Here is a 26931-nt window from a genome sequence, read left to right as displayed (position 1 = left end):
GAAATGTGCTTTTGTAAAGAAGGTTGAGGAGGAATGCAGTGGTTTTTTTCTGAAGCGCATCGTGAGCAGCTATGTAATGCTGACCTCTGCTGTATCTCATCACGATTCTACAGTAACCCGTGGGACATCAATACCGGGGATTCAACTATGGTAATGTCACAAGCTAGTGGTCACATTCTTTCTTGTTGGGAATAGTTATTGCAGACGTGCAGCACCAGTGTTCCTTGGCACTTTACAGAACTGATCAGTGAGAAGGCAGCATGTTCAGGGAGAGGAAAGAGAGGTTGCGAAAGAGGTGGTAATTTGCATGGATGGAATCTGAAGTGGGCAGGACGTGAACTTTACATTCTTGGTGAACGTAAACATCGGTGCATTTAGGAGCGTGGCCGTGCTGAATGGAACCTGTTGTGTGTGTAATGTGCATATGTGAGCCAAAAGGCCTCTGGCAGGAGCAGTGAGGGGCTGAGACTGAGAAGCAGCATTCAGACAGCTGGCTTCCTGTGAGCCAGGAATGTGGAATTGGCAAGCAATGAATGTGAGTGGGAGTGGGACTGGGAATGGGAATGGGAGTGGGAGGCGTCCGAGGCCCATAGCCGGGGTTGGGGCTGGACAGGGTCGCGCTGCATCACATTTTAATTCGGCTCCGACTAGTTTAAACGGATGCTGAGGTCCGGCAGCAGCTGGAAACAGAATCTGGCCAAAGCGGAGTTAGAAGCGGACAGTGTCGGGGGCCAGAGGCCGCGGCCCGGGCGAGGGGCCGGGGGAGGTCCGGGGAGGTGGAGCGCTGCTGGGGAAGCCGCTGGAATGGACGAGACAATCCGGATTCTGGAGGATCTAAACCTGATTTATATCCGCCAGATCGCCCTGAGCCTCCAGGTAAAAAAAAGGATCTTCCGAGGATACCTCGATCGTTGGCCTGGCTCCTCTTGTAGTTGTTGTTGATATTGAACTTGATGGTGAAATTCCAAATGTCCCCAGTCCTGGGAAATGAGGATTGGGGCTGAAACCAGGACTGGGATCAAGTGAAAGCCAGCGAGCCAATATAGCGACCTGGGACAGACACCTGGAATTGGGTTTGGGGACAAGGACAGGGACATGGAATGGGATCAGGGAAGAGGGACATGGATCAGGAATGAGGTCAGAGACGAGGAACGGGAATGGGGACAGTGTCAGGGAACAAGGACAGAGACTGGGGACAAGGAAGAAGGACAGGGAATAGGGAACACAAACACAGGGAACCGGAAAAGGGAGTACTCAGGGACAGAGACCAAGGACAGTGGTAGGCAAGTTATTGGAGAGAATACTGAGGGACAGAATCAACCAGTATTTGATAGTCAGGGTCTGATCTGTGTGCGGGAAACCATGTCTGACAAATCTTTTAAAGCTTTTCGAAGAGGTAACCAAGAGGATGGATGAGGGTAGGGCAGTGGATGTTGTCTATATGGAGTTTAGTAAGGCCTTTGACAAGGTACTGCATGGCAGGCTAATCATGAAGGTAAGGTTGTGTGGGATCCAGGGAGAGCTAGCCAATTGGATTCAAAATTGGCTTGATGGTAGGAAACAGAGGGTGATGGTTGAAGGTTATTTCTCGGACTGGAGGCCTGTGACCAGTGGTGTGTCACAGGGTCAGTGCTGGGACCTTTGTTATTTGTTATTTCTATAAATGATCTGGATGTGAAGGTACAAGGCATGATTAATAAGTTTGCAGATGATACAAAATTAAGGAGTTATCATTGATAGCGAGGAAGGTTATCAAAAATTACAGAAGGATCTTGATCAGATGGGCTGAGGATTGAAAATGCAATTCAATACAGATAAGTGTGAGGTGTTGCACTTTGGAAAGTCAAACCAAGGTAGGACTTATACAGTAAATGGTAAGGTCCTGAGAAGTGGTGTGGAACAGAGGGACTGAGCAGTACAAGTAAATAGTTCATTGAAAGCAGCGTCACAGGTGGGCAGGGTGGTGAAGAAGGCATTTAGCATGCTGGCCTTCATCGGTCAAGGCATTGAGTATAGGAGTTGGGACGTTATGTTATGTGAGTTGTTGGTGAGGCCGCACTTGGAGTATTGTATACAGTTTTGGTCACCCTGTTAAACTGGAAAGTGTGCAAGGAAGATTTACGAGGATGTTGCCAGGACTAGTAGGCCTGAGTTACAGGGAGAGGTTGGCCAGGATAGGACTTTATTCCTTGGAATGTAGGAGAATGAGGGGTGACCTTATTGAGGTGTGTAAAATCATGAGGGGCATAGATAGAATTAACGCATACAGACTTTTTCCCAGGGATGGGGAAATGAAAACTGGAGGGCATAAGTTTAAGGTGAAAGGGGAGAGATTTAAGAAGGACCTGAGGGGCAACTTCTTCATGTGGAGAGTGGTGTGTATATGGAATAGGCTGCCAGAGAAAGTGGTTGAGGCAGGTACAATAGCAACATTTAAAAAACATTTGGATAGGTACATGGATGGGAAGAGTTTACAGGGATATGGACCAAATGCAGACAATTAGAACTACCTGAGTTGGCACCATGGTCAGCATGGACCAGTTTGGGCCGAAGAGCCTACTTCCATGCTATATTACTCTATGACTGTATGTCTGTATCACAGGGACAGGGACAGAGACCAGGAACGGGGACAGGAACAGCGAACGGGTACAGGGCCAGAGAATGAGGACAGAGACAGGGAACAGGGAACTTGGACAGAGGCTGAGAACGGGGGTAGAGACCGAAAATGAGGACAGAGACTGGGAACATAAGAACATAAGAACTAGGAGCAGGAGTAGGCCATCTGGCCCCTCGAGCCTGCCCCGCCATTTAATAAGATCATGGCTGATCTTTTTGAGGCTCAGCTCCACTTACCCGCCCACTCACCGTAACCTTTAATTCCTTTACTGTTCAAAAATTTATCTGGCGTTGCCTTAAAAACATTCAGCGAGGTAGCTTCAACCGCTTCACTGGGCAGGGAATTCCTCAGATTCACAACCCTTTGGGTGAAGAAGTTCCTCCTGACCGCAGTCCTACATCTGCTTCCGTTTATTTTGAGGCGATGCCCTCTAGTCCTAGTTTCACCTGCTAGCGGAAACAACCTCCCTGCCTCCACCTTATCTATTCCCTTTATAATCTTATATGTTTCTATAAGATCTCCCCTCACTCTTCTGAATTCCAATGAGTATAATCCCAGTCTACTCAGTCTCTCCTCATAATCCAACCCTCTCAACTCTGGAATCAACCAAGTCAATCTCCTCTGCACCCCCTCCAGTGCTAGTATATCCCTTCTCAAGTGAGGAGACCAAAACTGCACACAGTACTCCAGGTGTGGCCTCACCAGGACCCTATACAGCTGCAGCATAGCCTCCCTGTTTTTAAACTCCATCCCTTGAGCAATGACAGACAAAATTCCATTTGTCTTTTTAATTACCTGCTGCATCTGCAATCCTACTTTTAGCGATTCATGCACAAGGACACCCAAGTCCCTCTGCACAGCAGCGTGCTGCAATTTTTTACCATTTAAAACGTAGTCCATTTTGCTGTTATTCCTACCAAAATGGATGACCTCACACTTACCAGCATTGTACTCCATGGAATGGGGATGGGGAACAGGGACAGGGAACAGGGAAGGGGAGCAGGGACAGGGAATGGGGGCTGGGAACAGGGACAGTGAATGAGGACTGGAAACAGGGACAGAGACCAGGAATAGGGAACAGGGACAGAGATCAGGAATGGGGACAGGGAACAGGCACTGGGACAGGGAAGGGGGACAGAGACCGGGGACAGGGACAGGAAAAGGGGACAGGGACAGGGAGCGGGGACATGGGCCAGGAACAGGGACAGGCACAGGGCACTGGACAGAGATGGGGAATGGGGACAGGGACATGGAAAGGGAACAGGAACAGGGAACAGAGACAGGGAACAGGAACGCGGAATGGTGACAGAGACTGGGGACAGGGACGTGGAACAGGAACAGGGAATGGGGACAGGGAATGGGTACAGAGACCGAGAACAGGGAACAGGGACAGAGAAAGAGAAGGGGATCAGGGAACAGGAACAGGGAACAGAGACAGGCAACAGCGACTGGGAGCGAGGATGGGGAATAGTAACAGGGACAGAGATTGCATTCGGGGATCGGGGACTGGGGTCAGGGATCAGGAACAGAGACTGCATCCAGGGACCGGGGACTAGGGACTGGGGACAGGGAATAGGAACAGGGAATGGGGGACAGAGACTGCGTTCGGGTATCAGGGACTGGGGACCAGGGAACAGGGAATAGGAAAAGGGAACAGGGAATGGGGGACAGAGATGCATTCGGGGATTGGGGTCCGGGGACAGGGACCGGGAACAGGGAATGGGGGACAGAGACTGCGTTCGGGGATCAGGGACTGGGGACCAGGGACAGGGAATAGGAACAGGGAGCAGGGAATGGGGGACAGAGACGAGGACTGGGAACAGGGACCAGGGACTGGGATTGGGTCTGGGGCCATAAGTATCAGTGATATAGGTAGAAAGAGAAAAGAGGTTCTGCTGATGGAATATGAATGGCTCAGAGCTTTTTAAATAGTAGAACCATAAAGGTACTAATCTCTGGATTATGACCTAAAACACGAGCTAACTGGCACAAGGTTAATAAGATAAAAAGAGATAACTGCTTGTTCAATGATTGGTGTGGGAGAAATCAGTTTGAATTCATTGGACGTTGGCAGCAGTACTGGGGAAGGGGGCAGTGGGGGTGGTGGGATTAGCTGCATAGAAAATTGGAAAATTATAGGTATAGGAGAAGATGACGGTATAGTTTAGTAATGGACTAATTGTGACCAGAAAATAAAAGGAACAGAATATGTGAATGTTGTATTGCACCAAGGAAAATAAAAGTGTCGGGAAATTCGATAATACAACAAGCTGACAGGCTTTGTACCTTAATTCACAAAGCATTTAGAATGAGGTAGACAAAGTGACAGCTCAAGTTGAGGTAAATGAATATGATCTCATAACCGTGGGGAGAAAGCAGAATTAACGATTCAGATCCAGTGACCCTTCTTCAGAACGGAAGATATTGGTAGAAGTAGTGTACAGACTCCCAAACTGTAGCCACTCAGTAGAAAAGGCGATACAGCAAACACATTATTAACCAGCACCTAAGGGATCAGGAGTGTGCCAGTTGATCAAATATTCCAGTTGATCGAGAGATCCACAAAGAACATAGAATTGTCCAGCACAGGAACGGGCCCTTTGGCCCACGATGTTGCCAAATGAAACTAATCCCTTCTGCCTGCCCTTGGTCCATATCCCACCATTCCTTGCATATTCATGTGCTTATCTAAAAGTCTCTTAAATGCCCTTATCGTGTCTTCCTCCACCACCAGCCCTGGCTGTGTGTTTCAGACTCCTACCATTCTCTGTGTTAAAAAAACTTACTTCTCACATCTCCTTTGAACGTTCCCCCTCTCACCTTAATTTTAGACATTTCAACTCTGGGAAAAACAATCTGACTGTCAACCCTATCTATGCATATCATAATTGTATTGAATTCTATCAAATCTCCCCTCAGCCTGTGCTGCTCAAGAGAAAACAACCCAAGTTTTTCTAACCTCTCCTTATAGCTCATACCCTCAAATCCAGGCAGCATCCTGGTAAATCTCTTCTGCACCCTCTCCAAAGCCTCCACATCCTTCCTGCAATGTGGCAACCAGAATTGAACACAATTCTTAAAGTCTTATAAAGCTTCAACATGTCATCCTGACTCTTGTACTCAATTCCCCAATTATTTAAGACAAACATGCCATATGCCTTTTTTACCACCCTATCTACTTGTGTGGCTATTTTCAGGGAGCTATGGACTCAAATCCCAAGATCCCTCTGAACATCAATGCTGTTCAGGGTCCTGCCATTAACTGTATACTTTTCCTTAACATTTGATCTCCCAAAGTGCAGCACCTGACACTAACGCTGATTAAACTCCAGCTGCCATTTCTCTGCCCATATCTGCAACTGATCTATATCCCGTTGTATCCTTTGATAACTTCACCAATCTTTGTATCATCTACAAACTTACTAATCCACCCATGTACATTTTCATCCAAGTCATTTATATATATCACAAACAGCAGAGGTCCCAGTAAGGATCCCTGCATATCACGACTAGTCACAGACCCTCTAGCCTGAAAAACACCCTTCCACCACTACCCTCTGCTTTCTATGGGAAGGCCAATTCTGAATCCACACGGCCAGGTCACTATGGATCTTATGGATCTTAATCTTCCGGATGAGCCTACCATGAGGGACCTTGTCAAAAGCCTTATTGAATTTACATAAACAATGTAAAACGCACAGTAATAGAAACATAATGTAGGGAGTATACACATACTTTATTTACACCATAAATCGCTTAACTAATAAGCAAATTTGCCTTAAATAAACTTAATGGCAGAGAGCCTTCTCATTCGCATCCTCAACTGATTACCTTGATATTGCAGAGATCATGATGACACAGGCAACTTCCAGAATTTGGGGGATATAATTTTTGCAGGTTTATCGAGAGTGCTGGTTCACAAGCTGTTGGTTAAAACAAAGTTTGCTGTAAATCAACAAATAATAGGAGCATGTAAAAAGAGTAGAGCAATAATTACAGATGGCTTTAATCTTCATGTAGGTTAGACCAATTGAAAGGGAAAGAGTGGCTACAACAAATAATTTATAGAGTGCATTAAGGATAGTTTCCCATCGCAATATGTCATGGAGTCAACAAAGGAGCAGGCTATATTGGATCTGGTAATGAGTAATGAAGCAGTTTAATAAATGATCTCAGATCCTGTGGTTTATTCACTCACCGAGCTGGTTGGTTAGTTCACAGACGTTTCATTACCCTGCTAGGTAACATCATCATTGCAGCCTCCGATGAAGTGCGATTGTGTTTTCCTGCCTGTTATTTAAACTCTGTGATCCATAATAATTGATGACCTCATTTCTGGTTTTTCTTCGCAGTGGTGTATATATAGGTTCTAGTTCTATGTGTTTATTGATGGCCTTTTTGTGGAGAACCAGGCCTGTAGGAATTCCTGTGCTTGTCTCTGTTTGGCCTGTCCTAGGATCCTGGTATTGTCCCAATCGAACTGGTGGTTCTCCTCATCTGTGTGAATGGAGATGAGTAAGCATTGGTCATAGAACAAAAATCATAGGAAATTACAGCACAGGAACAGGCCCTTCGGCCCTCCAAGCCTGCACTGACATTCTGCCCGTCACAACTAAAACCCTCTACCCTTCCGGGGACCGTATCCCTCGATTCCCATCCTATTCATATATTTGTCAAGACGCCCTTTACAAGCCACTATAGTATCTGCTTCCACTACCTCCCCCGATATTGAGTTCCAGGCACCCATCACAAAAAAATTGCCTTGTACATCACCTTTAAACTTTGCCTCTCACGCCTTAAACCCATGGCCTCAGTAACTGACTCTTCCACCCTGGGAAAAAGCTTCTGACTGTCCACTCTGTCCATGCCCTTCATAATCTTGTAGACCTCTATCAGGTCGCCTCTCAACCTCCATTGTTCCAGTGAGAACAACCCAAGTTTCTCCAACCTCTCCTCATAGCTAATGCCCTCCATACCAGGCAACATCCTGGTAAATCTTTTCTGTACCCTCTCCAAAGCCACCACATCCTTCTGGTAGTGTGGCGACCAAAATTGAATACAATATTCCAAAAGCGGCCTAACTAAGGTTCTAGAAAGCTGCAACATTACCTGCCAATTTTTAAACTCAGTGCCCCGGCCGATGAAGGCAAGCATGCCATATGCCTTGATGATGACCTTTTCCACCTGCGTTGCCACTTTCAGTGACCTGTTGAAATGTGGAGCTTGTTCAAGGAACATCTACTGCATGTCCTTGAGAAGTATGTACCTGTCACGCAGGGAGGAAGTGGTCGAGCGAGGGAACCGTGGTTTACTAAAGAAGTTGAATCACTTGTCAAGAGGAAGAAGGAGGCTTATATAGAGATGAGGTGTGAAGGCTCAGTTAGGGCGCTTGAGAGTTATAAGTTAGCCAGGAAGGACCTAAAGAGAGAGCGAAGAAGAGCCAGGAAGGGACATGAGAAGTCTTTAGCAGGTAGGATCAAGGAAAACCCTAAAGCTTTCTACAGGTATGTCAGGAATAAAAGAATGACTGGAGTAAGATTAGGGCCAGTCAAGGACAGTAGTGGGAAGTTGTGCGTGGAGTCGGAAGAGATAGGAGAGGCGCTAAGTGAATATTTTTCGTCAGTATTCACAGAGGAAAAAGACAATGTTGTCGAGGAGAATACTGAGATACAGTCTATTAGACGAGACGGGATTGAGGTTCATAAGGAGGAGGTGTTAGCAATTCTGGAAGGTGCAAAAATAGATAAATCCCCTGGGCCGGATATCCTAGGATTCTCTGGGAACCTAGAGAGGAGACTGCAGAGTCTTTGGCTTTGATCTTTATGTCGTCATTGTCTTCAGGAATAGTGCCAGAAGACTGGAGACTAGCAAATGTTGTCCCCTTGTTCAAGAAGGGGGGTAGAGACAACCCTGGTAATTATAGACCAGTGAGCCTTACTTCGGTTGTGGGTAAAGTGTTGGAAAGGATTATAAGAGATAGGATTTATAATCATCTAGAAAGGAATAATTTGATTAGGGATAGTCAACATGGTTTTGTGAAGGGTAGGTCATGCCTCACAAATCTTATTGAGTTCTTTGAGAAGGTGACCAAACAGATGGATGAGGGTAAAGCGGTTGATTTGGTGTATATGGATGTCAGTAAAGCGTTTGAAAAGGTTCCCCATGGTAGGCTATTGCAGAAAATAGGGAGGCATGGGATTGAGGGTGATAGAGTGGTTTGGATCAGAAATTGGCTCGCTGTAAGAAGACAGAGGGTGGTGGTTGATGGGAAATGTTCATCCTGGAGTTCAGTTACTTGTGGTGTACCTCAAGGATCTGTTTTGGGGCCACTGCTGTTTGTCATTTTTATAAATGATCTGGATGAGGGCGGAGAAGGATGGGTTAGTAAATTTGCGGATGACACCAAAGTCGGTGGAGTTGTGGATAGTGCGGAAGGATGTTGCAGGTTACAGAGGGACATAGATAAGCTGCAGAGCTGGGCTGAGAGGTGGCAAATGGAGTTTAATGCGGAAAAGTGTGAGGTGATTCACTTTGGAAGGAGTAACAGGAATACAGAGTACTGAGCTAATGGTAAGATTCTTGGTAGTGTGGATGAGCAGAGAGATCTCAGTGTCCATGTGCATAGATCACTGAAAGTTGCCACCCAGGTTGATAGCGTAGTTCAGAAGGCGTACGGTATGTTAGGTTTTATTGGTCGAGGGATTGAGTTTCGGAGCCATGAGGTCATGTTGCAGCTGTACAAAACTCTGGTATGGCCGCACTTGGAGTATTGCGTACAGTTCTGGTCACCGCATTATAGGAAGGATGTGGAAGCAATGGAAAGGGTGCAGAGAAGATTTACCAGGATGTTGCCTGGTATGGAGGGAAGGTCTTATGAGGAAAGGCTGAGGGACTTGAGGCTGTTTTCATTAGAGAGAAGAAGGTTAAGAGGTGACTTAATAGAGACATACAAGATGATCAGAGGATTAGCTGGGTGGACAGTGGGAGCCTTTTTCCTCGGATGGTGATGGCTAGCACGAGGGGACATAGCTTTAAATTGAGGGGTGATAGATATCGGACAGATGTCAGAGGTAGGTTCTTTACTCAGAGAGTAGTAAGGGCGTGGAATGCCCTGCCTGCAAAAGTAATAGACTCGCCCACTTTAAGGGCACTTAAATGGTCATTGGATAAACATATGGATGATAATGGAATAGTTCAGGTGAGATGGGCTTCAGATTGGTTTCACAGGTCAGCGCAACATCGCGTGCCGAAGGGCCTGTACTGCGCTGTAATGTTCTATGTTCTGTGTACCTGTACAACCAGATCCCTTTGCCTATCAGTACTCTAAAGGGTTCTGTCATTTACTGAATATTTTCCATCTGGATTAGACCTTCCAAAATGCATTACCTCACATTTATCTGGATTAAACTCCACCTGCCATCTCTCTGCCCAAGTCACCAACCGATCTGTATCTTGCTGTATCCTTTGACGGTCCTCATCACTATCTGCAATTCCACCAACCTTTGTGTCATCGGCAAACTTACTAATCAGACCAGTTACATTTTCCTTCAGATCATTTATATATATTACAAACAGCAAAGGCCCCAACGCTGATCCCTGAGGAATGCCACTAGTCACAGCCCTCCATTCAGAAACACACCCTTCCACTGCTACCCTCTGTCTTCTATGACCGAGCCAGTTTTTTATCCATCTTGCAAGCTCACCTCTGACCCCATGCAACTTTACCTTCTGTATCAGTCTGCCATGAGGACCTCGTCAAAGGCCTTACTGAAGTCCATGTAGACAAAATCCACTGCCCTACCCTCATTGATCATCTTCGTCACTTCCTCAAAAAACTCAACGAAGTTAGTGAGACACAAACTCCCCTTCACAAAACCATGTTCCCTCTCCCTGATACAAAGAACAAACAACAAAGAAAATTACAGCACAGGAACAGGCCCTTCGGCCCTCCAAGCCTGCGCCGATCCAGATCCTCTATCTAAACCTGTCACCTATTTTCCAAGGATCTGTATCCCTCTGCTCCCTGCCCATTCATGTATCTGTCTCGATACATCTTAAATGACGCTATCGTGCCCGCCTCTACTACCTCCACTGGCAACGCGTTCCAGGCACCCATCACCCGCTGCGTAAAGAACTTTCCACGCATATCTCCCTTAAACTTTTCCCCTCTCACCTTGAAATTGTGACCTCTGGTAATTGAGTCCCCGACTCTGGGAAAAAGCTTCTTGCTATCCACCCTGTCTATACCTGTCATGATTTTGTAGACCTCAATCAGGCCTCCCCTCAACCTCTGTCTTTCTAATGTAAATAATCCTAATCTACTCAACCTGTCTTCATAGCTGGCACCCTCCATACCAGGCAACATCCTGGTGAACCTGAGACAACAAGGTGCAGAGCTAGATGAACACAGCAGGCTAAGCAGCATCATAGGAGCAGAAAGGCTGACGTTTCGGGCCTGGACCCTTCATCAGAACAGCGGGAGGGGAAGGGGATTCTGAAGTAAATAGGGAGAGAGTGGGAGGTGGATAGAAGATGGATAGAGGAGAGGATAGGCAGAGAGGAAACAAACAGGTTGAAGAGGTGGGGATGGAGCCAGTAAAGGTGAGTGTAGGTGGGGGGGTTAGGGAGGGGATAGATCAGTCTAGGGAGTACGGACAGGTCAAGGGGGCGGGATGAGGTTAGTAGATAGGAGATGGGGGTGCGGCTTGAGGTGGGAGGAGGGATAGGTGGGAGGAAGAACAGGTTAGGGAGGCGGGGAGGAGCTGGACTGGTTTTGGGATGCGGTAGGGGGAGGGGAGATTTTGAAACTTGTGAAATCCACATTGATACCATTGGGCTGCAGGGTCGCAAGCCGACGTCGCTCCGCCCACAGCCTCCACAGCCAGCAGCTCCAGAGGGGACAAGAGCACCCAGCCCTGCCGAGTCTTCACCGTCCCCCCAGACCTCCCCCTTACTGAGGACGAACGGTCAGTCCTCAGTAAAGGGCTCACCTTTGTCCCCCTCCACCCACAGATCAACGAATACCGCTCACGCTTGGACATAGAGCAGTTTTTCTGCCGCCTCCGCCTCCACGCTTACTTCTTTAATCGTGAACCTAACCCTCCCTCTACTGACCCCTTCTCCCACTTCCAGCACACCCCCTCCTCCTGGACACCACCCCAAGGCCTCCTACCCTCCCTTGACCTCTTCATCTCTAACTGCCGTCGAGACATCAATTGCATCAATCTCTCCACCCCTCTCACCCAGTCCAACCTCTCCCCCGCAGAACGTGCAGCCCTCCGCTCCCTCCGCTCCAATCCTAACCTCACCATAAAACCCGCGAACAAGGGAGGCGCAGTTGTAGTATGGCGCACTGACCTCTACATCGCCGAGGCCAGACGCCAACTCTCCGACACCTCCTCCTACCGCCCCCTTGATCATGACCCCACCCCCGAGCACCAAACCATCATCTCCCAAACCATCCAGAACCTCATCACCTCATGTGACCTCCCACCCACAGCCTCCAACCTCATCGTTCCCCAACCCCGCACCGCCCACTTCTGTCTCCTTCCCAAAATGCACAAACCTGAATGCCCTGGTCGACCCATTGTCTCCGCCTGCTCCTGCCCCACCGAACTGATCTCCAACTGTCTGGACTCCATTTTCTCCCCCTTGGTCCAGGAATTCCCTACCTATGTCCGTGACACCACCCACGCCCTCCACCTCCTCCAGAACTTCCAATTCCCCGGTCCCCAACACCTCATCTTTACCATGGACGTCCAGCCTCTCTACACCTGCATTCCCCATACAGATGGCCTAGAGGCCCTCCGCTTCTTCCTGTCCCACAGGCCCAACCAGTCCCCCTCCACTGACACCCTTATCTGATTAGCCGAACTCGTCCTCACCCTCAACAACTTCTCTTTCAATTCCTCCCACTTCCTACAGACAAAGGGGGTGGCCATGGGTACCCGCATGGGCCCAAGCTATGCCTGCCTCTTTGTAGGTTACGTGGAACAATCCCTCTTCCGTACCTACACTGGCCCTAAACCCCACCTCTTCCTCCATTACATTAATGAATGTATCGGCGCCGCCTCGTGCTCCGACGAGGAGCTCGAACAGTTCATCCACTTCACCAACACCTTCCACCCCAACCTTAAGTTTACCTGGACCATCTCGAACACCTCTCCCTGCTTCCTGGACCTCTCTGTCTCCATCTCGGGCAACCACCTCGAAACTGATATTCATTTCAAGCCCACCGACTCCCACAGCTACCTGGAATACTCCTCCTCCCACCCACCTTCCTGCAAAAATGCTATCCCCTATTCCCAATTCCTTCGCCTCCGCCGCATCTGCTCCCAGGATGAGGCATTCCACTCCTGTACATCTCAGTTGTCCTCGTTTTTCAAGGACCGTAACTTCCCCCCCTCAGTGGTCGAGAACGCCCTCAACCGTGTCTCCCACATCTTCCGCAACTCATCCCTCACACCCCTTCCACGCAATAAGAACCGAAAAGAATCCCCCTCATCCTCACGTACCACCCCACCAACCTTCGGATCCAACGCATCATCCTCCGACACTTCCACCATCTGCAATCCGACCCCACCACCAAAGACAATTTTCCGTCCCCACCCTTATCTGCCTTCCGGAGGGACCACTCTCTCCCTGACTCCCTTGTCCGCTCCACACTCCCCTCCAGCCCCACCACACCCGGCACTTTTCCCTGCAACCGCAGGAAGTGCTACACCTGACCCCATACCTCCTCCCTCACCGCCATCCCAGGCCCCAAGAAGACTTTCCACATCAAGCAGATGTTCACCTGCACATCTGCCAATGTGGTATACTGCATCCGCTGTACCCGGTGTGGCTTCCTCTACATTGGGGAAACCAAGCGGAGGCTCGGGGACCGCTTTGCAGAACACCTACGCTCGGTTCACACTAAACAACTGCACCTCCCAGTCACGAACCATTTCAACTCGCCCTCCCATTCCTCAGACGACATGTCCATCCTGGGCCTCCTGCAGTGCCACAACGATGCCACCCGAAGGTTGCAGGAACAGCAACTCATATTCCGCTTGGGAACCCTGCAGCCCAATGGTACCAATGTGGATTTCACAAGCTTCAAAATCTCCCCTCCCCCTACCGCATCCCAAAACCAGTCCAGCTCGTCCCCGCCTCCCTAACCTGTTCTTCCTCCCACTTATCCCCTCCTCCCACCTCATCCCGCCCCCTTGACCTGTCCGTCCTCCCTGGACTGACCTATCCCCTCCCTAACCCCCCACCTACACTCACCTTTACTGGCTCCATCCCCACCTCTTCAACCTGTTTGTTTCCTCTCCACCTATCCTCTCCTCTATCCATCTTCTATCTGCCTCCCACTCTCTCCCTATTTATTTCAGAACCCCCTTCCCCTCCCCCTTTACTGATGAAGGGTCCAGGCCTGAAACGTCAGCCTTTCAGCTCCTATGATGCTGCTTGGCCTGCTGTGTTCATCCAACTGTGCACCTTGTTGTCTCGGATTCTCCAGCATCTGCAGTTCCTACTATCCTGGTGAACCTCCTCTGTACCCTCTCCAAAGCATCCACATCCTTTTGGTAATGTGGCGACCAGAACTGTACGCAGTATTCCAAATGTGGTCGAACCAAAGTCCTCTACAACTATAACATGACCTGCCAACTCTTGTACTCAATACCCTGTCCGATGAATGAAAGCATGCCGTATGCCTTCTTGACCACTCTATCCACCTGCGTTGCCACCTTCAGGGTACAATGGACCTGAACACCCAGATCTCTCTGTGCATCAATTTTCCCCAGGGCTTTTCCATTTACCACATAGTTCGCTCTTGAATTGGATCTTCCAAAATGCATCACCTCGCATTTGCCTGGGTTGAACTCCATCTGCCATTTCTCCGCCCATCTCTCCAATCTATCTATATTCTGTTACATTCTCCGACAGTCCCCTTCACTATCTGCTACTCCACCAATCTTAGTGTCATCTGCAAACTTGCTTATCAGACCATCTATACCTTCCTCCAGATAAAACAACAGTGGACCCAACACGGATCCCTGTGGAACACCACTGGTCACAGCTCTCCATTTTGAGAAACTCCCTTCCACATCTCTGTCTCCTGTTGCCCAGCCAGGTCTTTATCCATCCAGCTAGTACACCCTGGACCCCATGCGACTTCACTTTCTCCATCAGCCTCCCATGGGGAACCTTATCAAACGCCTTATTGAAGTCCATGTATATGACATCTACAGCCCTTCCCTCATCTATCAACTTTGTCACTTCCTCAAAGAATTCTATCAAGTTGGTAAGACATGACCTTCCCTGCACAAAACCATGCTGCCTATCACTAATAAGTCCATTTTCTTCCAAATGTAAATAGATTGTATCCCTCAGTATCTTCTCCAGCAGCTTCCCCACCACTGACGTCAGCCTCACCGGTCTATAATTACCGGGATTATCCTTGCTACCCTTTTTAAATAAGGGGACAACATTAGCAATTCTCCAGTCCTCCGGGACCTCACCCGTGCTCAAGGATGCCGCAAAGATATCTGTTAAGGCCCCAGCTATTTCTTCTCTCGCTTCCCTCAGAAACCTGGGATAGATCCCATCCAGACCTGGGGACTTGTCCACTCTAATGCCTTTTAGAATACCCAACACTTCCCCCCTCCTTATGCTGACTTGACCGAGAGTAATCAAACATCTATCCCTAACCTCAACATCCGTCAGTGACAGTGAAAGAATGGTAATATATTTCCAAGTCAGGATGTTGAGTGGCTTGGAGGGGAACTTTCAGGTGTGTGTTCTCGTGTATCTGCTGCCTATCTCCTTCTAAATGCTGGTGGTTGTGGGTTTGGAAAGCGCTATCATTCTCCCTGATTATTAACGCAACTCCGCCACCTCTTTTATCTGCCTCTCTATCTTGTCTAAAACAACAAAACCCTGGAACATTGAGCAACCAGTCCTGGCCTTCTCTCAACCAAGTCCCTGTAATGGCCACAACATCATAGTCCCATGTACTGATCCAGGCTCTAAGCTCATCTGCCTGACCTATAATACTCCTTTGTATTGAAATAAACACACTTCAGCCCATTAGTACTATTGTGTCCATTTACCTGTCTCTGCCTGTCCTGCCTTTCTAATTTACTGGTCCTAACATTTACCTTCCCCTCAAACCCTTCAATTATTGACCTGCTGCTCTGGTTCCCAGCCCACTGCCACTCTAGTTTCTTCCCACAGTCCAAAGATGTGCTGGCTAGGTGGATTAGCCATGGTAGTGTTATGGGGATAGTGTGGGTGTTTGGATCTGGGTGGGATGCTCTTCAGAGGGTTGGTGCAGACTTGATGGGCCAAATGGTCTCTTTCCATGCTGTAGGGATTCTATAATTCTAAAAGAAAACTGAAGAATTGTGGATGTTCAACATTGGAATTTACTGGAATAAAGCACTGGACCCAAAATGTTAACTCTGCTTTCTCTCAACAGACCTGTTGAGTTTTTCCAGGAATTTCTGATTTCATTTGTAATATTTCCAAATTTGCTGATGACATTGAGCTGTGTGAGAAAGTAAGTTGTGAGAAAGTGCAAGGAGACTTCAAGAAGATATAGCATGTAATTGGGAAAGCTAATAGAATGTTATCATTAATCGCGAAGCGAATTAGGAACAAAAGCAGAGAAGTTATACTTTAGTTCCACAGAGCATACAATATTATAATATTGTATACGTGTATATCACGTTCTGCATCTGGAGCAGCATTATTTAAAAAATGATGTGACGTTGTCAGAGGCAGTTCAGAGAAGAATTTTTAGGATGAGGGCGTCGCTGGCCAGGCAGCATTCATTGCCCGTCACTAATTGCCCAGAGGGCAGTTCAGAGTCAACCACAGTGCTGTGGGTCTGGAGTCACATATAGGCCAGACAAGGTAGGGATGGCAGTTTTCTTCCCAAAGGGACATTAGTGAACCAAATGGGTTTTTACAACAATTGACAATGGGTTCATGGTCATCTCTTAATTCCAGATGTCAATTGAATTCAAATTCCACCAGCTGCCGTGGTGGGATTCTAACCTGGGTCCCCATAACAATCCTGAGTGCCTGGATTAAAAGTCCAGCAATAATACCACTAGGCTATCATGAATCACAGCAGACTCTTACATTGTGGCAGAATCACACAAGAAGTCTAGTGAAGTCTTGATGTTAGGAGCAACTTGCTGCATCTTGTATGTAACTGTCGTGTGTTGATGTGAGTTTCTGGCTAGGCAGCAGCAAGTTAGGGAAAATCGGAAGATAGAATTAGGCCATTCAGCCCATCAAGTCTGCTCCAATCATGGCTGATATGTTTCTCAACCTCATTTTCCTGCCTTTGCCCAGTAACTCTTGATCCCTTTACTAATCAAAAACCTATGTGTGTCTGATGTAACTACACTCAATGACTCAGTCTCCACAGCCCTCTGCAGCAATGAGTTCCACAGATTCACCACCCTCTGGCTGAAGAAATTCTTCCCCATCTCAGGGTTGTCCCTTCACTCTAAGGCTGTGCCCTCGGGTCCTACTTTCACCCATGAGAGGGAACATCTTCTCAATGTCCACTTTACCCAGGCTTTTTAGTATTTTGAGAGTTCCAATGAGATCTCCCCTCATCGTTCTAAACCGAATACAGACCAACAGTCCTCAACCATGTTTCATTTGACTACCCTTTCACTCCTAAGGATCACTCTTCTAAACTTGCTGTGGATGCCCTCCAAGTTGCCAAGGGTTTCTTCCCTTGTTCAGGACCTTATTAACTGTACATTATTAACATCATTAGTGTCCAGTTTTCTATCTTAACAAATGCACTGAACAAAGTGGACACTGAGAATCCTTGACATGGAAGTTAATGAGTACCTGGCGACTTCATCTCACCACATGATCCAACCAACCAACCATGTCGGTGTCCATGCAACACTATCTCAGGGCATGGTCCATGGGCACCAGCCACACTTCCCCCAATTGGCATCTGCCACATGCCAGCCTCTAAGAATCATCAGGCACGTCTCTGATCCACATCCAGGACATCTCTGTACTTCCTAACTGATTGATTTTGTTGTCACACGTACTCAAATATAGTGAAAAGCTTTGTTTACGAGTGGTCCAGGCAGATCACAGCAAACAAAGGATGTACAGATCAAAAAGATTTAGAGTTATACAGGTTACTTTGCAGATTACATTATTTGAGGATACAGGGTCCATTCAAAGATGTGATAACGGCCAGAAAGAAGCTCTTCCTGAACTTGCTTGTGCATGTGTTCCAGCTTCTGTATCTTCTGCCTGATGGATGAGGTTGTAGGAGATCATTACCAGGGTGCGATGGGTCTTTGATGATGTTGTCAGCCTTTCCGCGGCAGCGAGCTGTGTAAATGGAGTCCATGGATGGAAGGTTGGCTTCCATGATGGTCCGGGCTGTGCACACCACTTTCTGTAGTTTCTTACAGTCATGGGCAGAGCAGTTGCCGTACCAGGCCATTATGCACCCGGGCAGTATGCTTTCAATGGTGCATCTGTAGAAGTTGGTGAGGGACCTTATGGACATGGCAAATTTCCTGAGTCACCTGAGGAAGAAAAGGCATTGTTGTGCCTTCTTCACTGTCACATCTACATGGGAAGTCCAGGATAGGTATTGGTTATCATCACTCTGTGGAACGTGATACTCTTCACTCTCTCAACCTCAGTTCCATTGATGTAGATGGGGGCATGTTCTCCTTTCTTTCTGAAGTCAATGATCAGTTCATTAGTTTTTCTAACATTGAGAGAAAGGTTGTTTTTATTGCACCTCATCACCAAGCCCTCTATCTCCTTTCTGTATTTTGATTTGTCATTGTTAGATATCTGTCCCACTTCGGTGGCGTCCTCAGCAAACTTGTAGATGGTATTCATTTGGAAATTGGCAACACAGTCGTGGGTGTACAGGGAGTACAGTAGGGGGCTGAAGACACACCCTTGGGGGGCTCCAGTGTTAAGTGTTATTGTGGAGGAGGTACAGTTACCTATCCTCACTGATTGCGGTCTATGGGTCAGAAAGCTGAGGATCAAGTTGCAGAGGGTGGAGCCGAGACCAAGGTCACGCAGTTTTGAGATCAGTCAGAGCTTTCGGGAGGTAGTGATTAAGGCACACTGCATGTGTTTTCTTGGGTACGGGGATGATGGTCTTCTTGAAGCAGGTAGGGACTTCAGCTTGTAGGAGGGAGAGGTTGAAGATGTTGGTGAAAATCTCTGCCAGTTGTCCCATACAGGATTTGAGTGCTCGGCAGGGGAAACCGTCCAGGCCTGTTGCTTTCCTTGGGTTGAGTTCCAGGAAGACTGATCTGATTTCTGAAACAGTGACAGAGGGAACAGGTGTGTCTGGGGCTGTCGGGGCAGGCGTTGCCACGCCGGTGGTATTCTGCTCAAACCAAGCATGCTCAAGCTGCAGTGGCTGTTCTCATTGTAAAGCTATAGCAAGGACTCTGTGTGCTCAGGGACATGTCCTCAGCTCATGGACTAGAACAGGCTGCATCTTCAGACCATTCACTTGCACCCTCAGAGCTCACTCATTTATAATCTAGCTGGATTCTCACAGCATTCTGCGTGCCCTTGACTTGTTGTGCTGCTTTTGATAAAGTACTGATTACTCCCATGTTTTACAGGACACTGATTTCCAAAAGAAGATTGACTATGAAATCCGAATGCGAGATGGGACATGCAAATTGTTGGCAGCCTGTACACAGAGAGAGCAAGCACTGGAGGCAGCAAAGAGCCTATTGACCTGCAACACCCGCATAATGGCCTACATGTCAGAGCTGCAGAGAATGAAGGAAGCTCAGGTCAGACAGCGAAGGGTCAGACGGTAAGTAACTACATTTACACCAAAGGATGCTTCAGGGGTTTGAGAAATGACTTCCAGTTGAATCTGTTCTTGAAATGATGGGCAAAAGAGGGAGTTTGTCCAAATGATTTTCGGAGTGAAGAGCACACACCTTAGATGACAGTAAGCAGTGGGGGAAGTGATAAATGGGTGGTATTATCACTGGACTGTTAATCCAGAAACCCAGAGGTATGCTCCTCCTGCCAGATGTGGGAAATCAGGGAACAGTCTAGTGTCCCTGACAACTCCGTCTGCAGGAAGTGTGACCAGCTGCAGGTCCTCACAGACCGCGTGGTTTGGTTGGAGAAGCAGTTGGACACACTGCAGTGCATACAGCGGGTAGAGAGATTGATAGATACTAGCTTTAGGGAAGTGGTCATAGAAACATGGAAGCTAGGAGCAGGAGGAGGCCATTCGGCCTTTTGAAGCTGCTCCGCCATTCATCACGATCATGGCTGATCATCTAGCTTGATAACCTTATCCTGCTTTCTCCCCATAACCTTTGATTTGTTAAACATGATTTCCCCTTCATAAATCCGTGCTGACTGTGTCTAATCCTGCCACAGCTTTCTAAATGTTCTGCTATAAAATCCTTGACAATGCATTTGAGAAGTTTCCCCGTTACCAATGTTATAATTCCCTGTTTTCTCTCTACCTCCCTTTTTGAATATTGGAGGGACATTAGCCACCCTCCAATCTGCAGGGACTGTTCCAGAGTCTATAAAATCCTGGAAGATGACCACCAATGCATCCACTATTTCCAGAGCCACTTCCTTAAGTACTCTGGGATGTAGATTATCAGGCCCTGGGGATTTATCCGCCTTCAATCCCATCAATTTTCCCAGCACCATTTCTCGAATAAGATTGGTCTCCCTCAATCCTTCCCTCTCACTAAATCTTGCATTCTCCAACATTTCTGGTGTCTGATATGCGTCCACTTTTGTGAAGACAGAACCAAAATTGCTCAGCCGTTTCTTTGTCCCCGATTAAACAACTAGATTGGCAGGGGTTGGGGAACCAGATTTATAATTCAGAGGATGAGGTATTCAGCCTTCCAACAGACACAACAGGGAGTGAGTTTGTTAATACAGAAATACAGTCGATGGAGCGTAATTGTGGACACAGAGATGGTTTGACGTGTGTATACTTCAATGCTAGAAGTATCAGAAATAAGGCGGATGAACTTAGAGCATGGGTCAGTACTTGGAACTACGATGTTGTGGCCATTACAGAAACTTGGATGACTCAGGGACAGGAACGGTTGTTGGAAGTTCCGGGATTTAGATGTTTTAGAAGAAATAGGGAGAGTGGAAAACGAGGCAGGGGAGTGGCATTGCTAGTCAGAGCTAATATAGCAGCTACTGAAAGGCAGTTCGAGAATGATATGTCGACAGAGTCAGTTTTTGTTGAGGTCAGGAACAAGAAAGGAGCAGTCACTTTGTTGGGGGATTTTTACAGACCTCCTAACAGTTGCAGAGAAGTAGAGGAGCGGATTGGGAGGCAGATACTGGAAAGGTGCAGAAGTCACAGGGTTGTAGTCATGGGTGACTTCAACTTTCCAAGTATTGACTGGGAACATTTTAGTTGTAATAGTTTAGATGGAGCGGATTTTGACCAGTGCGTTCAGGAAGGATTCCTGACACAGTATGTCGATAGACCAACACGAGGAGAGGCCACTTTGGATTTGGTGCTTGGCAATGAACCAGGCCAAGTGTTAGACCTGTTGGTAGGAGAGCATTTTGGCGGTAGTGATCATAACTCTGTTAGTGTTACAATAGTCATGGAAAAGGATAGGTACATACAGCAGGGTAAGGTTTATAATTGGGGGAAGGGTATTTATAATTCTGTTAGGCAAGAACTGGGTAACATAAAATGGGAACAGATGCTGTCAGAGAAGAGCACTACAGAAATGTGGAGATTGTTTAAGGAATGCATACTGCATGTGCTCGATATGTTTGTCCCCAGCAGGCAGGGAAGATGCGGTCGAGTGAGGGAGCCGTGGTCCTCGAGAGAGGTCGAACGACTAGTTAAGAGGAAGAAGGATGCTGATAAAAGGTTTAGGAAACAAGGATCGGAAAAGGCTCTAGAGGGGTACAAGTTATCCAGAAAGGAGCTGAAGAAAGAGCTTAGAAGAGCTATAAGGGGGCATGAGAAAACCTTGGCAGATAGGATCAAGGAAAATCCCAAGGCTTTTTACACGTACGAAGAATAAGAGAATAACCAGAGAACGGGTAGGGCCGATCAAGGATTGTAAAGGGAATTTGTGCACGGAACCTAAAGAGATAGGAGAGGTCCTTAATGAATACTTTTCTTCGGTATTCACAACTGAGAGGGACCTATTGTAGGGGAGGACAGTGTGAAACAGGCAGGTAGGCTCAAGGAGGTGGATGTTAGTAAGGAAGATGTACTAGGAATTTTGAGGAATTTGAAGATAAATAAGTCCCCCAGGCCTGATGGGATTTATCTAAGGATTCTATGGGAAGCGAAGGAAGAGATCGCATGGCCTTTGGTGATGATCTTTTCGGCCTCACTGTCCACGGGTATAGCGGCCGGAAGATTGGAGAGAGGCAAACGTCATTCCCTTGTTCAAAAAAGGGAATAGGGATAACCCCAGAAATTACAGGCCAATTAGTCTTACTTCAGTAGTGGGCAAATTATTGAAAAGGGCTCTGAGAGATACTGATCACTTGGATAGGCACAGTTTGATTCGTGATAGTCAGCATGGATTTGTGAGGGGTAGATCATGCCTCACAAACCTTATTGAATTCTTTGAAGAGGTGACCAAACACATGGATGAAGGTAGAGCAGTGGATGTGGTATACGTGGATTTAAGTAGGCGTTTGATAAGATTCCCCATGGTAGGCTTATGCAGCAGGTAAGGAGGCATGGGATAGGGGGAAATGTGGCAGACTGATTGGATTCAGATGTGGCTGACCCTTAGAAGACAAAAGGTGGTAGTGGACGGAAAATATTCAACGTGGTGCTCAGTCATGAGTGGTGTACCACAAAGATCTGTTCTGGGTCCTCTTCTATTTGTGATTTTTGTAAATGATTTGGATGAAGGAATGGAAGGGTGGATTAGTAAGTTCGCGGGCGATACGAAGGTGGGTCAAGTTGTGGATAGTGCGGAGGACTGTTCTAGGTTACAAAGGGACATTGATAGGATGCAGAGCTGGGCTGAGAAGTGGCAGATGGAGTTTAACCCTGAAAAGTGTGAGGTGATTCATTTTGGAAGGACAAATTTGAAAGCAGAATACAAGGTTAACGGAAAGATTCTTGGCAGTGTGGAGGAGCAGAGGGATCTTGGGGTTCATGTCCACAGTTCCCTGAAAGCTGCCACCCAGGTAGATAGAGTTGTTAAGAAGGCGTATGGTGTGTTAGCTTTCATTAATAGAGGGATTGAGTTCAAGAGCTGTGAAATTATGCTCCAGATATACAAAACCCTGGTTTGGCCACATCTGGAGTATTGTGTCCACTTCTGGTTGCCTCATTACAGGAAAGATGTGCAAGTGTTGGAAAAGGTGTGGAGGAGATTTACCAGGATGTTGCCTGGAATGGAGGGAAGGTCTTACGAGGAAAGGTTGAGAGAGCTAGGGCTTTTCTCTTTAGAACAACGAAGGATGAGAGGTGACTTGATAGAGGTGTACAAGATGATCAGAGGTCTAGATAGAGTGGACATCCAGAGACTTTTTCCTCGGGTGGAGGTAGCTATTACAAGGGGGCATAGTTTTAAAGTGAGTTGAGGTAGATACAGGGGAGACATCAGAGGTAGGTTCTTTACTCAGAGAGTGGTAGGGGTGTGGAATGCATTGCTGGAGAGGGTAGTGGAGTCGGCCTCATTAGGGGCATTTAAGCAGCAATTAGATAGGCATATGGATGATAGTATAAGGTAGGGGTGGAGGTTAGATAGACCTTAGGTTTCGGGTAAAAGTTCGGCACAACATCGTGGGCTGAAGGGCCTGTACTATGCTGTACTGTTCTATGTTCTATTACCCCATTTATATCTGTAGGGGACCTACATTTGTCTTTACTATCTCTTTCCCTTCATGTTCCTATAGAAACCCAACATCAGTCTTTATGTTCCCTGCAAGCTTACTTTCGTAGTGTATTTTCCCCTTCTTAATCAATCCCTTGGTCCTTCTTTGCTGAATTCTAAACTGCTCCCAATGCTCAGACATATTATTTTTCTTGGCTGGTCTGCATGCTTTGTCCTTGGATTGGATAGTATCTCTAATTTCCTTTGGAAGCCATAGATTGACCCTCTTACCCATTTTGCTTTGGTGCCAGACAGGAATAAACAGTTGTTGCAGTTCCCCCATGTGTTCCTTGAAAATTTGCCATCGCCTATCCACTGTCATCCTTTTAGGTAACTCTCCCCAATTTATCAAGGCCAACTCACACCTTATACCACAGGTTCAGTCGAGTAGATGAGCGACCGCCAGGAGAGGCAAGCAGGGTCATGTGGAAGCTTCCTGTGGATATTCCTCTCTCAAACAGGTTTCCCGTTTTGGATATTGTTGGGCTGGTCAGCCTCTCAGGAGACGGTACAAACAGCAGCCAGGCCTGTGGCACCACAACTGGTTCTACTGTACAGCAGGGTCGGGCAATGTCCAGGCGAGCGATAGTGGTCAGTAACTCGATAGTCAGGGGCACAGACAGGTGTTTCTGTGGCCGTGAACAAGACTCTAGGATGGTGTGTTGCCCCCCCTGGTACCAGGGTCCTTGGATGTTTCTGAGTGGGTACAGGACATCTGAAACGGGAGGGAAAACAGACAGAAGTCATTGTCCAACAAAAACAGAAGTTGCTGGAAAAGCTCAGAAGGTCTGGCAGCATCTGTGAAGAAAAAGTCAGAGTTAACGTTTCAGGTCCGGTGACCCTTCCTCAGAACACTTCCTCAGGATTACTACCCATGCCATAGGCCAGTGAGGCTAGGAACAGAGAGAGAGTACAGTTGAACACGTGGCTACAGAGCTGTGGAGGAAGGTGGGCTTTAGATTTTTGGATCATTGGGCTGTCTTCTGGGGAAGCTGGGACCAGTACAAGAAGGACGGGTTGCACCTGAACTGGAGGGGCACCATTATCCTGAACGGGAGGTTTGCTAGAGCTCTTCAGGATGGTTTTAACTAGTGTGGCGGGGGGTGGGAACCAGAACAACAGGCCAGTAAGTGCAGGGAATGGGGACAAAAGAGAGACTGAGATACGCATAGCGCAGAGTAAGAGTAGGCAGAGGGAGTGGCGGGGTTCAGAGGGACTGGAGGTCTGGAGTGCATTAACTTGCAATACAAGAAGTATAAAAGGCAAGACAGATGAACCATTACGGAGACATGGTTAAAGGAGGAGCAGGACTAGCGGCTTAACATTCCAGGATATCGCTGTTTTAGATGGGACAGAAAGGGAAACAAAAGGGGTGGGGGAGTTGCATTTTGCTGATTAGGGATCACATTACAGCTGTGTTGAGGGAGGACACATCAGAGGGATCTTGCAGTGAGGCATTATGGATGAAGCTCCGGAATAGAAAGGGTGAAATCACAATGTTGGGAGTTGTCTATAGATCTCCCAACAGCCCACAGGAGACAGAGGAGCAGATATATAGTCAGATACTGGAAAAGTGTCAAAAAAGCAGGGTAGTTGTGGTGGGTGACTTCAAGTTTCCTTTTATTGACTGGGAATCTGTTAGAGCCAGGGGCTCGGACGGAGAGCAATTTGTTGACAATCGAACCAGAGAGGGGGCCATATTAGACTTGGTATCAGGGAATGAGCCAGGACAGGTGATCGATGTTTCAGTAGGAGAGCATTTTGGGTTTAGTGGCCATTACTCCATAAGATTTCGAATCGTCATGGACAAGGACAAGAGTGGCCCTCGAGTGAGGATGCTTAATTGGGCAAAGGCCAATTACATCCAAATTAGACAGGAACTGGGGAATGTGGATTGGGAGCAGTTATTTGAGGGCAAATCTACTTCTGGCATGTGGGAGGCTTTTAAAGACCAATTGACTAAAGTGCAGGACATGCAGGTCCCTGCAAAACTGAAGGACAGGAATGGCAGGACTCAGGAACCATGGATGACAGGGAAATTGTAAACTTAGTCAGAAGGGAAAAGGAAGCATACAATAGGTCAAGGCAGCTCCAAAACTGACAAAGCCCTGGAGAAGTACAGAGAAATTAGGAAAGAACTTAAATGCGCAATTATGAAGGCATAAAGGGGCCATGAAATGTCTTTAACAAACACGGTCAAGGAGAATCCCAAGGCTTTTTATGCATATATTAGAAGAAAGAGGGTAGCAAGGGAAAGAGTAGGCCCACTCAAGGACAAAAGCAGGAAATTATACGTGGAACCACAGGAAGTGGGAGAGATCCTTAATGAGTACCTTGTATCGGTATTCACTAAGGCGAAGGACATGAGTGATGTTGAGCTCAGGGATGAGTGTGTGAATATTCTAGAGAATGTCAGTGTATTGAAGGAGGATGTGTTTGGGTATCCTAAATTGTATTAAGGTAGACAAGTCCCCAGGGCCAGATGGGATCTATCGCAGGTTACTGCAAGAGGAAAGGGAAGAAATAGCTGGGTCATTAACAGATATCTTCACATCCTCTTTAACCACAGGCGAGGTTCCAGAGGACTGGAGGTTAGCCAGTGTCATTCCATTGTTTAAGAAAGGAAGGAGGGATAATCCAGGAAATTACAGGCCGGTGAGCCTGATGTCTGTGGTGGGGAAACTCTTGGAGAAGATGCTGAGGAACAAGGTATATGCACATTTGGAAGAAAATGGACGAGTTGGTGACAGGCAGCAAGAGGTAGATCATGTCTCACCAATCTGATTGAATTTTTTGAAGAGGTGACATAGATAATTGATGAGGGAAGGGCTGTGGATGTAGTTTATATGGACGTTAGTAAGGCCTTTGATAAAGGTCTCACATGGCAGATTAGTACAAAAACTAAAGTCACATGGAATTCGGGGTGGCCTGGCTAGATGGATAGAAAACTGGCTTGCTCATAGTAGACACAGGGTAGCTGTGGAAGGATGTTTTTCGGAATGAAGACCAGTAACTAGTGGTGTTCCACAGGGATCAGTCTTAGGTCCTTTGTAAATGATCTGGAGGAAAATGTGGGCGGTCTGATTAGTAGGTTTGCAGATGACATGAAAATTGGTGGAGTTGCTGATAGAGCCGATGATTGAGAAAGAATACAACAGGATATAGATAGATTGGCAACTTGGGCACAGAAATGGCAGATGGAGTTTCATCCAGACAAATGCGAGGTGATGCATTTTGGAGGATCAAATTTAGGTGTGAATTATACTGTAAATGGAAAAACCCTGAGGAACATTAACATTCAGATGGATCTGGGCGTGCAGGTCCACAGTTCCCTGAAAGTGACAACACAGGTAGCCAAGGTGATTAAGATGGTATATGGCATGCTTGCCTTCATCGGCCAGAGCATGGAGTATGAGAGTT

General features: G+C 47.2%; 1 protein-coding gene across 1 annotated transcript in view; it reads left to right on the top strand.

Annotated features, from left to right (window-relative positions):
- The first annotated feature begins 660 nt into the window (after positions 1 to 660).
- The window catches only part of LOC109918858 (rhotekin-like), a 46647-nt gene continuing 20376 nt past the window's right edge, over positions 661 to 26931 (top strand). Inside the window, exons 1-2 of the mRNA XM_048599390.1 lie at positions 661 to 876; positions 19258 to 19457. Coding sequence (XP_048455347.1) covers positions 661 to 876; positions 19258 to 19457 — 416 coding nt within the window. The remainder of the gene's footprint in view (positions 877 to 19257; positions 19458 to 26931) is intronic.

This window comes from Rhincodon typus, chromosome 1, assembly GCF_021869965.1.
Source record: "Rhincodon typus isolate 14 chromosome 1, sRhiTyp1.1, whole genome shotgun sequence".
Lineage (NCBI taxonomy): Eukaryota > Metazoa > Chordata > Chondrichthyes > Orectolobiformes > Rhincodontidae > Rhincodon > Rhincodon typus.
The sequence above is the reverse complement of the archived record's forward strand: the minus strand, read 5'-3'. Positions and strand labels throughout refer to the sequence as shown.